Genomic DNA, 14393 nt, shown 5'->3' on the forward strand with positions numbered 1-14393 from the left:
TCGGTGCTGATGTCTGGCCATAATTCCTTTTAAATTACATTATAAATTTTCATTTGCCGAAGCCATTTTAACCAATTCTCAGTCAGCTGTAGAAATAGGGAGCACAGTTTTGAGCAGCTAGCAAGATTAACTAAAATGATGCAACCCCCCCCACTCCCTCTATTACAGGAGCTTATGAACACTGGCAATCTAAAATGCAGACTGCAAAAGGAACAAAAAGCTTCAGCACTGACTCATGGGTAGGTGTGTGGGGTGTGGACAATAAGGAGAGAAAATGCAACAGAAGAACCTTTCCACTTCTTATACTTGTTTCCTAAGTGAAAAGAAAAACTCGTTGCTTAAAATGAAATTTGTGAAAGTGTGTGAACTATGAGTCGTGGAGACTTTTAGAACCCCTCCCTGATCATTCTAGGAAAATAATCAATAAAACTATCACATAAAATAGCAGTGAAGGACCTAGATTTTGAAAAAAGAAACACGGCAAAGGCAGTTTTGCATTGCAATGTTGAAATTCATTTCTAGCTCTAGGGCTAGACTTGACTACTAACAGGGAAGATGTCCCCAATCTCAGTTTGGCAGTTATGGGGCTAGTCAAACACACCCATTCTTTCTCCGGAGCGCATGGTGAGCTTGCCTTCCCTATTCTACTGAGCTCAGATATGGGTAGGCCATTTGTATGAGCTGCTAATAAAATATGAGCAGAGGGACTGGTGAGATGGCTCACTGGGTATTTGCTATGCAAGTCTGAGGACCTGAGTTCAATCCCCAGAATCCACATAAAGGCGGAAGGAGAGAACTGACTCCTCAGAATTGTTCTCATGCATGTGTCCACACAGAATCACACTAATAATAAAATAGGCTCTAAAAATATGGGGAGTGGTAGGTGTCATATCTGAGCAGAAGTATTACAGGCCAATACAGTCTTCACAGCAGTCTCTTTTCCCTTATTACTGTGACTGGCAATATTTCAGTTATTTTGGTTTTGGAATGACAATAATTGGCCTTAAAAGGGCATGTAGCAAAAACAAATAAAACAAAAAACTAAGAGATAGTATGTTTTAAGTCACTGAAACTTTTAACTGATTACTACAGCAAAAAACTAGCCTATTCTGACTAATACAGTTATTATTTTTTCTAGAATGTTTATAAAAATTCTTTTTGTTTTTGCTTCTTTTTGCTGTTTTTTTTAAAGGAGGGTTGCAACTTATTAAGAGATTTTATATAGATTTTAAGCAGTAGGGTAAGAGTAAAAAAGATGCTCAGAAGATACATGCACGATTGTGGGTGTGGGCTTCTCAAAGAAGAGGGTTTTTGAGATAGGGTCTTGCTGTGTAGCTCAGGCTGTCCTTGAATTCACCAACTTCTTGTCTCAGACTTCATAGTCCTGCATTCCAGGTGTGTACCACCACACCCAGAAGACAGTATTTCTTAAAAAAAAATTGTTTTTAAACAGGGTCTCAGATAGCCAAAGATGGCCTCAACCTCACTGTGTAGTTGAGGAAGAGTTTGAGTTCCTGATCTCCCTGCATCAGCCTCCAAGTGCTGGGATTATGGGCATGTACCACACACTGGGCTTTTCATAGCCTTTTTGTCTTTCCCTCCCTCCATTCTTTCTATTATTTTATATAATATAGTGTGGGGGGTATGTGCATGCATGTGGGTGTACTTGCCTGGGCAGGTAGGTGTTCATGGAGGCCAGAGGTTGATGAAAGGTGTCTTTCTCAATTACTTCTCCACCTTATTTTTATTTATTTATTTTTTGGTCTTTTCTGAGACATGGTCTCCCTGAAGCCCCAGTTAGCCTGGAACTCGCTATATAGACTAGGCTGGCCTTGAACTCACAAAGATCTGCCTGCCTCCACTTGCCAAGTGCTGGGATTAAAGGCGTGTGAGGCTTTTCCCATCTTATTTTTAATTTTTTGAGATAGTCTTTTACTAAACTTGGAGCTTACCATTTCAGCTAGACTAGCTGAGCAGTGAGTTCCCAAGATCTGTCACCTGCCTGCCCCATTAGTGCTGGGGGTCACAGGCACATACCACCATGCCCTGGGCGTTGGGGATCTGAACTTGAGGACTTATTCTTGTACAGAAAACACTACCCACTAATCCATAGTCCCCCAGTTCCCTTTTCTAGCATTTCTTAGTTACGTTACAAAGAAGTTGGCCACTAGTGACTCAAGCTTCGATTCTAAGCATCATTTCAAAAGGCATCAAGACTACTTCACGAGGATTGCTAACAGTAAAGAGTAAAAATTGTCAGTTATTTAAATTAGAAGACTAAATATATTCTTTAAAAAATTACCATGCTTTCGTTTCTCACAGGTTTTGGTTTGCTTTATTCTCTTGCTTTTAACTTTACTGGATTATGTGCAAGACACTGCAATATGTGCTTTTCACGAATTAGCTCACTTAGGGGCTGGAGAGCAGGCCCAGCAGTTAAGAATACTTGCTGCTCTTGTAGAAGTCCTGAGTTCAGTTCCTAGCACCCACACAGGGCAGCTCACAATCACTTGTAACTACTGTTCCAGGGCATCTGATGCCCTCTTCTTGGCCTCTGTAGGCACCTGCATGCATGTGGTGCACATACATACACACAGGCACAATTAAAGGAAGAAAGCTTAAAAAAAAAAGAATGAGGGGCTGGAGAGATGGTTCAGCAGTTAAGAGCACTGACTGCTCTTGCAGAGGACCCGTGTTCGATTCTCAGCACCCACATGGCGGCTACAAACCATCCTTAGCTTCAGTTCCAGGGGAATCCGAAGCCCTCTTCTGACCTCCATGCACAACATGGGTGCACTCACATACATGCAGGCAATACACTCATACACATAAAATTTAAAAAAAAAAAAGGAAAGAAAAAGAAAAAAGAATGAGCTCATTTAACTTTCACGCAAGGTACCCAGAGCTCCTGTCACTTAGGCCATGTGGTTGCAAGAGAAGGAGTTGCCAAGAAGAACAACTCAGGAGTCTTTTGTGGCTAAGGATGAAGAGCAGGTGTTATCTCTAGCAGGTTATATAAGCAGTTGCATTCTCACTGCTCATTCTTTCACTAATTCATGAAACATATACTGAGTGCTCATATGTAAAAGGCCCTTTTCTGAAGATTTCACAATGTGTAAGACATGCAGGTGCACTATATTCTAACAGAGACTGATAAACTAAGAAAAGTTAAAGTAATTACAGATAATAAATTAGTTATCTATTGCTATGTAATAAACCACCCCAAACCTGTATTAAAATAATCATTTGTTTTCTCATAACACCATGGGTTGCAATTTGGGTTGAGCGCTTCTGAAGAGTTTTCTGGTACCACAGAGTATACTGACTAAATTCATCCACGTGGTCAAAATTTGCTGGTAGGCTGCCCAGAATCTCCTGTGTAGCTCAGACTAATCTCAAACTTGTGACCCTCTTGCCTCTACCTCTTGGGTGCTAAGTCTCCAACTTACGACTATCCTGCCTAACCTCCTGAGGGATAGGATTGCAGGTATATGCTGTCACACCCAGCTATGTGGTCATTTTTATTCCACCACAAAAGTGAATATGGTTGATGCTACTGAAAGTATAGGCACACGTGGGTAAGCAGAGCCAGGTTATTTGAATTAAGGATGCCTTCTGTGGTGCTGATAGCTCTGCCTATGTGAAAACAAAAGAACAGTAAAGGCTGAAGGAACAGCAGTGTACAGATGTTTAGGCAGGAACGGCTGCAGTATGTTTGAGTCTCAGGCAAAGTTCTAGTGCACCAACAGTCCAATGAAGGACATCGAGGAAAACCAGTCAGATGGTTGGAAAGAGAGGTAAAGGTGGTGGTGGTCTGATGAAAAGTAACCGCCCTAGTCCATGACAAGGAGTGTGAATGTCACTATAAGAATGGGAGGAAGTTACTGAGAGAGAAGCGGCAAGGAGACCACTTGGCCGCTCAGATGAGCTGTGGAGCAAACGGCAGGAAAAAGCAGCAGCCAGGCTACGGGGGCAGTTTGGGGATGACAGGCACTACAGTTTGTCAGCCAGCTGGGCATGGACCTAGTGAAAAGGAGTCGTGTTTGCTTGTTCTTTTGTGTTCTGAGAAAAGGTCTCATTCTTTAGCCCCTGACTACAGCTTTGTGGCAATCCTCCTGCCTCAGCCTCCAAAAAGGCTAGAATTACAAGCATGTGCAACTACAGCTGGCTAAGAAAGAGAGTAAGTTTGGAATTCTTGATTTGGGGGCTTGAGTAATTGGGAGAAGGTTGGTGCCAATTATCCACTCACTTCAGTTCAAAATAATGAAAACAGAGGCTGGAGAGAAGACTCAGTGGTTAAGAGCACTGGCTGTTCATGCAGAGGACTCGGGATTGGTTCCCAGCACTCACATGGTAGCTAACAATCATCTGTAACTCCAGTTTCATGGGATCCAATGGCCTCTTCTGGCCTCCAAAGGCATTTCAAGTATGGATGCACTTACGTACGTACATTACAGGCAAAACACACACGTAAAATAAATAATTAAAAAACAATGAAAATGTTAATTCCGATCTGTTTTTGTCTGTGCCTCTTCTTTTTTGTTGTTCTTGTTTTATGAGACAGGGTCTCCCTGTAGCCCCAGCTGGCCTGGAATTTGCTATGGAGATAAAGCTGGCCTTGGTTTTATACTTTTCTCTCTCTTTTCCACTGCCCCCCCGTCTCTCTCTCTCTGATAGTCTTACTCTATAGTCCAGGCTGCCCTAAAACTCACTATGTACTCCAAGATGATCTCCAATTTGCAATCCTCCTGTCTCAGCCTCCTGAGTACTGAGATGACAGGCGTGCAATACCGCACCCACCTTAGAAATTTAAAAAATAAAAACGAGGGCCAATGAGGTGGCTCAGTGGGGAGAGGTATCTGTTGCCAAGCCTGATAACTTGAGCTCAAGCTCCAAGATCGACATGGTGGAAGGAGAGAACTGACTCTAGCAAGTTGTCCTCTGACCTCCACACGAGCGTGGTGACATGTATGCACGTGAGCATGTGCACACACAAAACAAATAAAAATGTAAAATCTGTATTATCTATCTATCATCTAATTGTCTGATACATCTGAAAATGGAGAAAACAATTCACAATTAAACTTGTGTTCTTTTTTAAAAAAAATGTTTTATTTTTAATTATATGTGTGTGCCTGTAAGTCTGCACATGCACATGGGTGCAGGTGACAGGCCAGAGGCTTTGGATCCCCAGGGCTGGAGTTACTAGAGATTGTGAGCTGCCTGATGTGAGTGCTGGAAACTGAACTTGGGTCCTCTACAACAGCGGTACATGCTTTTAACCTCTGAGCCATCTCTCCAGCCCCCAAACTTGTCCTTTTTTAGTTCCTTAATTTCTATTACACTTGAAATGTAAGCTCTAAGATCAAGGTATGTGATCATAGTGAAACTCTCTAAATAATGAGTGCAAACTTCTTTTCTCATTACTGAGTTTACAGAGAATATCAGATATGCAGTTAACCAGTACTACAGGGGGACAAAGAAGAATTTGTAGCATATTATGCAGACAGTTTTATAAGATCATATGTGATCTGTACACGAGTTCAAAGGAAATATCTGAAAACCTATGTACATAAAGAAGGCCAAAAATCAAGACTCACAGAACTAATATTTCTTTTTTGTACAGTTGAGAAGTGGGGTGGAGCAATAGGTAAAGAGGAGGAGATGACAGTTAAGAGTATTTCCTTTCTGGGGCTGGAGAGATGGCTCAGTGGTTAAGAACACTGGTTGTTCTTGCAGAAGACCCAGGTTCGAATCCCAGCACCCACATGGCAGCTAACAACTGTCCGTAACTCCAGTTCCAGGGGATTCGACAGTTTTTTCTGTTCTCCTCGGGCATTGCACAGCATCCAGGGAATACACACACACATAAAATTTAAAAAAAATAATAAAATATTTTTTAAAAAAGAGTATTTCCTTTCTGGAAACAATTCATTAAACTTCGTTTCCAGATTTGAAAAAATCTGTTTCAGGGCTGGAGATACAGTTCAACAGTAGGGTGCTAATCTCACATGAACAAGGCCCTGGGTTTGGGCCCCAGCACTGGAAAAAAATTGCTTGACTTAAAAACTGGAGGGAAAATGCCCAGTTTCTTTTCACTTAGGAGATGCTGGGCACAGATTTAAGTAGCTGAAACAATCATGTAATAAGCAACAGTGAACAAATGTGTTATATTTGCACACTGTTACAATACTGTTGGTGGCAATAAATTGCTACAATCAACTCTGAAGGCAATTTGGCAATTTGGAGTGAGGCCTTTGAAACTCTTTATACTTTCTGAGTCAAGAGTTCTATTTCTGGTAATCTGTTTCAAAGAAATTCCTTGAATCCTCCACAGAACTTTCTTCTAAGCATTACTTATCATAGTGAAAAATGAAGTGTGGCCTCCTGGCTCATGCCTATAATTACCTACAATTTCAGCACTTAGGAGGTGGAGGCAGGAGGATTAGAAGTGCGAAGTCATTCTCAGGTACAAAATAAATTCAAGGCCAGCTTGGACTACCTGAACCTCCTGTCCATAAAAGACAAAACAAAAAACAGTAAGAAAATAGAACATTACCAATATGCCTGACAACAGAGTATGTCGTTCAGTAGCTCAGGACGGCTTGTAACTCACTGTGTAGCCTCCAACTTGAGATCCTCTGGCCTCTGCCTCCAGACGGCTGGGATTACAAGTGTGAACCATCATATCAGTTTAAAAGTTACTTCTACTTCTTTGTTTCTTTTGTGGTGCTGGGATAGAAATCAGGGCCTCATGCATGCTAGACAAGTTCTCTACCACTGAGCTATAGCCCCAATCCCTGAAATATAACAGTACTATTATGTTTTGTCTTATGCTTTTTATAGTACTGACTTTAATTCACAATTAATTATTACTTGAATATCTGGCTTAGACCAAGTCTAATGTTAAGGCAGAACTTAGTACTTTTCATTGTCGTCAATGATAGAAAAAAAATTAAACTATCAGATGAGGGCTTACTGAAAGCAAGAATTATTGTTCCATTTGGGAGTTTGCTTGAGTAGTAATTATAATCATAACTACACTTGTACGGTACTGTGTGTAAAGTGCTTGCATTATCTTGACTCATTACATGTTCACAAATTTAGTAGATAGGGAATATTCTATCCTCTTCCTATAAATTGGAAAACTGAGCCTAGGGTATCCTTGAACTTGCTGTGTAGCCAAGTATCACACTGCACTTTAGTTCCTCCTGACTCCACTTCTTGAGAGCTGGGATTACTGGTGTGTTCTACCGTGCCGGGTGCATGGACTGCTGGGAATGGAATCCAGGGTTTCATGTATGCTACATGTCCAGCCCAGACAATCTATTCTTTTCGAAATTAAAATACTCTCTAAAAGATGATTAGAAAAACTGGGAAACCACTCTTGACAGGTGAGAAGGCACTAGTTAGAATAAGACTAAAGTTGGGTGTGGTGGCACATACCTTTGATCCCAACACTCAGGAGGCACAGGCAGGTGGCACTCTGAGACTGAGGCCAGCCTAGTCTGCATAGAGAGTTCTAAGCCAGCTGAGGATACAGGAAAGTCCCGTCTCAAAACAAAACAAAATAAAACATAACAAAAGAAGAGTAAGTCACAAAAGGACTCACAAATGCATTATGCTGGTTGGTCTTTTGTTCTTTGCCCCTCTATTTACCAAATTTGCCAGAATCTTTCATACATGAACTTCTGTCCCACAAGGCTGAGGAATAATGTCCATCACCTATCTTTGACATTAGTCCAATTTAGGCCATATTTGATAAGCTAATTTTCAGTGCTTTGTAGAAAAGTGAAAGTCAAATGAAAGGTAGTCAAGGCCAGTCTCATCTACATCATGCCCTGTCTCAAACCAAAACAGACAACCACGACAAAACACAAATTCCTTGTGTGACTTTTGCAAATAAAGGTTTTTTTTTTTTTTTTTTTTTTGGTCCTTTTGAGACAGCGTCTCCCTGTAGACCAAACTGCCCTGGAACTCACTATGTAGACCAGGCTGGCCTTGAACTCACAGAGATCCGCCTGCCTCTGCCTCCCGAGTTCTGGGATTAAAGGCATGCGCCACCATACCTGGCTTGCAAATAAAGGTTTTAAACACACACAATTCATCATAAGAATGAAGATTCAAATATAAATGAAAGGCATTTAAAGAAATGCCTGTAAATCAAACTTGCCCTTTGCTTGTACATGTGAACTTTTCTGAGAATAAATGGCTAAACTAGACCAGCAGAATCTCTGAGTAAAAAGCCTTTATTATGCTGGGGGCAATTTTTAAGAAATAACACCTTTCAACTATACATGAATGGCACATTTAGCAATGATAGAGCCACAAGCCTGGAATCCAGGAGCTATCTACAGTCTAATTTTGATGCCCTGGTTGTTTTTTAAGGACCTATTGTACAAAATTAACCTTAATTTTCTACTCTGTAAGATGGGAAGCAACGTGACTGCTTGTTGCTGCGGTGAGAAACCATGGTATTCTTACGAGAAACTGCTAGCACATTTACACATTGATAAAACAAATGATTACACGCTGAAAAAAACAATGGCGGGGGATACTTTACAAACATCCAATGTGCGGAACAAAACTTAGGTAACAAGGGACTAGTAGTGTATCTTGACCCATTGTTAATTCTCAAATAGAGTGAGCCATAGGAAAATGACTGAGTAACATGGAGGAGAATGTAGAAGCCAGGGAGAAAGTGAGCTGAAGGCCATACAAAGAGCCCGCCTGGCCTTTAGTTATACCATCTCTCTTTTAATCCTCACTTCTAATTTCTTACTCCATTTATTTATTTATTTATTTATTTATTATTTATTTATTTATTTATTTATTATTTCTTTGGTCTTTTTGAGACAGGGTCTCCCTGTAGCCCCAGCTGGCCTGGAACGTAGTATGTAGACTAAGCTGGCCTTGAACTCACAGAGATTCATCTGCCTCCGCCTCCAGAGTGCTGCGATTGAAGGCGTGCGCCACCACGTCCAGCTTATTCTAGACCTTTATAAGCCACACACTTGTCGGAGATGAAAACTGATCTTAGATGAGGGTGCTTAGTTTTAATTGAACTGCCTTGAGCTAAGAGTCTCAAGTAAGATCACAATGGTTAGAAGAAATAGTTTGACAGGTAGAGAATAAGAATAAAGCTTATACTTACAATTTGAGATTCTCGACCTTTTCTAAACATTTTTGCAACATTGAGTCCATCAATAACAATATCAAAAGGGGGACAGGAGTCTACAAAGTTCTTAAATTTCTTCAGTTCCTGGAAAAGAAAAACGTCAGAGAAAACATTAACAAGAACTTGGGCTGGGGTTGTAGCTCAGTCAGTAGAGTGCTTGCCTATCAAGCATGAAGCCCTGGCCTTGATCCCCTGTTCTATATAAACCTGGGTATGTAATCTCACATTTGGGAGGTGGAGACAGGAGGATCAGAAGTCCAGGATCAACCTCAGTTATACAGTAAATTTAGGCCAGCCTGGGACGCAGGAGACCGTGTCTAAAGATGCATCAAACAAACCTAACAAGAATTTAGCAAGGACCTCACTGTAAACACATTAAGGTGATTATCATCATTTTTATAATTCAAGACATTCCTCATAAAAACTTACACATACTAACAAGCAAACAAAAGATCCTTCCAAACTAAAATCTAAAAAGGGCAGCCTTTGGATGCAAACCGCACATACTGATCCAACATTCCAGAATCTCTTTGCCCTTCACATGCAGTTTCCTTTGCTCTGCAGTCAGACTATCTTGATTGCTAAACTGACACACACGGTAGTCATGAAGATCATGAAATGTGACAAATTTGAAGTCCTGTGAAGAGCAGTGAGCAGGCACAGATGTCAGCAGCTGTGGGACAGCAAGGCTCTGAGCTTCTCGCCGTCTCGTGTGCCATCTATAGGCTTTGTTTACTTACAGAAACTTTTAAATTTAATTTGATTTAATTTAATTTTTTGGGTCTGGGTCCTGGGACTCATTATGTACACGAGGCTGGCCTCAATCTCACAGAGATCAGCCTGCCTCTGCCACCTAAGTGCTGGGATTAAAGATGTGTGTTACCAAGCTCGGCTTACTTATAGATATTTTTAAATTTTTTATTGACTATTTTATGTGTATGAGTGTATTGCCTGCATATAATGTAAGCGAATCTGTGTTGTGCAATGCCTGCAGAGGTCAAAAGAGGGTATCGGATCCCCTGGAACTAGAGTTACTGACAGTTGTTAGCTGCCATGTTGGTGCTGAGAATCAAACTCAGGTCCTCAGCCAGTGCTCTTTACTGCTGAGTTATCTCTCCAGTCCCAAATTATTTTATTTTTTAAAAAATTATTGCTGGGCGTGGTGGCGCACACCTTTAATCCTAGCACTCAGGAGGCAGAGGCAGGCAGATCTCTGTGAGTTCAAGGCCAGCCTGGTCTACATAGTGAGTTCCAGGACAGCTGGGGCTACAGGGGAGACCCTGCCTGAAAAAAAAAAAAAACAAAAACAAAAAACTACTTATGGGGCTGGAGAGATGGCTCAGTGGTTAACAGCACTGACTGTTCTTGCAGAGGACCCGGGTTCAATTCCCAGCACCCACATGGCAGCTACAAACCGTCCTTAACTCCAGTTCCAGGGTAATCTGAAGCCCTCTTCTGATTGCACAACATGGGTGCACTCACTTACATGCAGGCAGTACACTCATACACATAAAATAAAAATAATAAATAAGGGGCTGGAGAGATGGCTCAACGGTTAAGAACATTGACTGCTCTTGCAGAGGACCCAGGTTTGATTCCCAGCACCCACATGGTGGCTGTGAACCGTCCTTAACTCCAGTTCCAGGGGAATTCGAAGGCCTCTTCTGAACTCCACGGCATCTCACGACACAGGTGCATTCACATACATGCATGCAATACACTCATACACAGAAAATAAATAAATAAAATATTTTAAAAATTCTTTATTTTTATCTTATGTATATGAGTGTTTTGCCTGCATTTAAGTAAGTGTACCTATGTTGTGCAAAACTTGCAGAGGCCAGAAGAGGGTGTCAGATCCCCTGAAACTGGAGTTATGGAAGGTTGTTAGCTGCTATGTGGGTGATAGGAATCAAACTTGGGTCCTGTGGAAGAGCAGCAGGTGCTTTTAACTGCTGAGCCACCTCTTTAGCCCCTTATAGATACTTTTAATGATTTTTTTCTTGGTCAGGCTTGGTGGCACATGTCTTTAATTCCAGCACTAGGGAGGCAGAGGGAGGGGGATCTCTGTGAATTGTAACCAACCTGGTCTACATGGTGAGTTTCAGGCTAGCCAGGACTATACAGAGAGACCCTGTCTCAAAAAAAAAAAAAAAAAGAAAATTATTTTCATGGTTTCAAACTCACTATGTAGTCCAGACTGGCTTTGAACTCTGGACCTCCTGCCTCTGCCTCCTGAGTGCTGAAATTGCAAGCATGTACCACTGCTATTGGCTTTTCTGAAGAACTGAAAATCCATCTAACCACTCAACATTTATTGAACACTTACTATACTACATGACCAAAAAGACAAACCCCACTAGCTTAATGGAGCTTAATGTAAGGATAAACTAAATAAACCATGTTAAAAGTCAAATGAGATGAGTGCTATGGAGAAAAAAAGGAAGAGGGAACCCCAATTCTGGTAAAGATAGGATAGCTTATACTGGAATACCAAATATTAATGGGGACTCTAGATAAAAAATCAACCATGTGGGCTGGAGAGATAGCTCAGTAGTTAAGAGCACTGGCTGTTCTTACAGAAGACTTGGTCTGGAATCCTAGCACTCACATGGTGGATAGCAACTGTCCATAACTCCAGTTCCAGGGGATTGGCCTCCCTCTTCTGTCCTCCATGGGCACTGCAGTTACATACATGCGGGCATAACACCCATACACACACACACACACACACACACACACACACACACACACACACGTGTGCACAAAATCAACCATGTATCTATCTGAAGGCACCAAAGAAAGTGGCATGGTACACGACACTGAAAAGATTAGTTTTAAAAAACATGGCTGAAAATTCTTTGACACGACTCCCATCCCCAAGAGGACAGGTGACCCACCACAATTGGGCTGGAGGGATAGCTTGGCCGTTAAAGGCTCAGGCTAACACCCAAAAAACAAAAAAAAAATTTTTTTTTAGAAGCATGACATTACAGCTTTAACATACTCAATAATAATTTCCAAATTTTCAAAAGTGGCTGTAAAATTTTTAGATTCACAGTTGAATTAATACAGTTATTTATTTTATTTTATTTTATTTTATTTTTTTGGTCTTTTTGAGACAGGGTCTCCCTGTAGCCCCAGCTGTCCTTGAACTCACAGAGATCCGCCTGCCTCTGCCTCCCAAGTGCTGGGATTAAAGGCGTGCGCCACCACGCCTGGCAATACAGTTATTTTAAAAGAAGTCAGAGAACCAGCTGTGCATGGTGGTGATATCTGCTACCTGTAACCCCAGCACTGGGGAAATTTAAGGCCAGCTTGGGTTACAGAATACATGAAAGCAGAAAGGGGACTACAAGAAGTGGGGGAGGAGTCTAAAGGGAGGAGGCAGGGGAAAGGGCAGGAAGGGGAAGGGCAGGGGAAGGGCAGGAAGAGGGATCAATAAGAATAAATATAATTATATATACACATATATGTCAAGCCCATTTCTTGGCATGTTAATCAAAAATTAACTTACAAAGAAATATTAAAAAATTAAAAAAGAGCCAATTTATATTTGGCATCAAAGGCCAAAGATGATAGAAGCACAAATTTAATATAGAAGAAAGTAAAATAATAAAATGAAATAGAAGTCAAAATAATTTAAAATTATTATCCCCTTTCCACCTAAAAATAAATTTAGTAAGGCAAATATTGAAAAGTTGTTCCCAATCTCTATTTCATATCACATACAAAATTATTTTAAAATTATTTTCATATCACATACAAAATTATTTTAAAATGGATCATAAACCTAAAAGCTCAAACTATGAAGATTCTGAGAGGAAACAGAATTCTCTGCAATATCATAACAAGCGAAGACTTCTTGTGGAGAATTGGGGTGTAACCAGAGGAAGTGGGCTTGCTTCCCATGATGCGCTGGGCATTGCAGCCCTCACTGGTATTTGGCAGCTTCTTGACATGAAGCCTTTGAGAAGGGTACAGTATAACTTTGTGGCATTTTAGCCAAAAATACATTCAGGAAATTTAACCTAAGGACACAACAGATAAATCTAAATTCAGAGACATTCAACAAAATAAGAGGCACATACTTTTCTGGAAAGTTGAAGTCTAAAGATAAGACAAAGAAAACTGAGACATTTCGTTTTTTGTTTTTGTTTTCAGACAGGTTCTCACTATATAGTCCAAGCTGGTCTCATACCTGTGATCCTCCTGCCTCAGGCTCCCTAGAATCACAGGCATATGCCACCATACCTGGCAAAAATGAGCTTTTTAAAAACGGAGACTAAGCTCTGCTTGCCTGGGCCTGCACGACCCGCAGGCCTCTCTCAGACCCCCAGGCCTCTCTCCAGGGTAAGTCAAACTCACCCTCCATGCCTTGACTCCCCCAGCCTCACTCACCCTCCCATCTCTCCTGCTGGTCTCTCCTCCTAGCCTGGGTCCTGTCCCATTCCTTCTCTTGGTGCCCCAGACACCTGGGGAACCACCACTGCTTCCTGATCCTGGTATCCAGAGCAACTCAGTGCCTTCTCCCTTCTCAGATACCCAGGAACCCTCTGGTCCTGGCCCCGCCCTCACCTCCCTCTGCTTACCTGGGCCTGCACCACCCACCAGTCACTTCCTGGAGCTGGGGCTGACCTTTCCTCTTCCTGATCCTTTGCATCCAGGCCAACCCAGCTCCTCAGTGCAGTAACCAGGAGCCCTTGGGACCACATCCCGCTCTCATCTTCCTTTGCATCTCTGGGTGGCACTGCCACCAGCCGCCCTAGACCAGCATCTTTCCTGGGCCAAGCTCCCAGGCCAGTCCAACCCTCAAAATCCTGAGGCCAAAATCTTTCCTGGAGGGATCCAGACCTTAGGAGAAAGCCTGAGAGTGTGTGACCGTCATCTGACTTGGGCCTCTGTGGGAACTCCTGAAGACAAAAGCAATCTGGCCACTCCAATATAAACTCAAAGGAGAGAACCAGAAGCTTAGAGGAACCAGCCTTTCATGCCCCAAAAGTCAAACACAAAGACACATAAAGTTCAGAAAAAGAAGCAGACCTAAACTTGAAGGCTTGAGTCTCACACAACAATCAGAAACCACAAAAGAAATTCACATGTCAAAATCACAGAGAAAAAATAATAACATGAAAAACCAAAATAACGTATCCCCACCAAATTCCAATAGTCCCCTAGAGGAGTACAATGAGAACCCCCTAGAGATAATGCAGGA

The 14393-nt window shown here is 41.7% G+C and overlaps 1 protein-coding gene across 6 annotated transcripts in view; it reads right to left on the bottom strand.

The window, feature by feature from the left end:
- The window catches only part of Prorp (protein only RNase P catalytic subunit), a 134263-nt gene that overhangs the window by 76513 nt on the left and 43357 nt on the right, over positions 1 to 14393 (bottom strand). For all 6 annotated transcript variants that reach the window (XM_008832914.3, XM_008832916.3, XM_029563454.1 and 3 more), the window contains one exon: positions 9155 to 9262. In XM_008832914.3, the coding sequence (XP_008831136.1) occupies positions 9155 to 9262 (108 nt within the window). The remainder of the gene's footprint in view (positions 1 to 9154; positions 9263 to 14393) is intronic.

The sequence above is a fragment of the Nannospalax galili genome, unplaced genomic scaffold (genome assembly GCF_000622305.1).
Source record: "Nannospalax galili isolate Female #2095 unplaced genomic scaffold, S.galili_v1.0 scaffold816, whole genome shotgun sequence".
Taxonomy (NCBI): Eukaryota; Metazoa; Chordata; class Mammalia; order Rodentia; family Spalacidae; genus Nannospalax; species Nannospalax galili.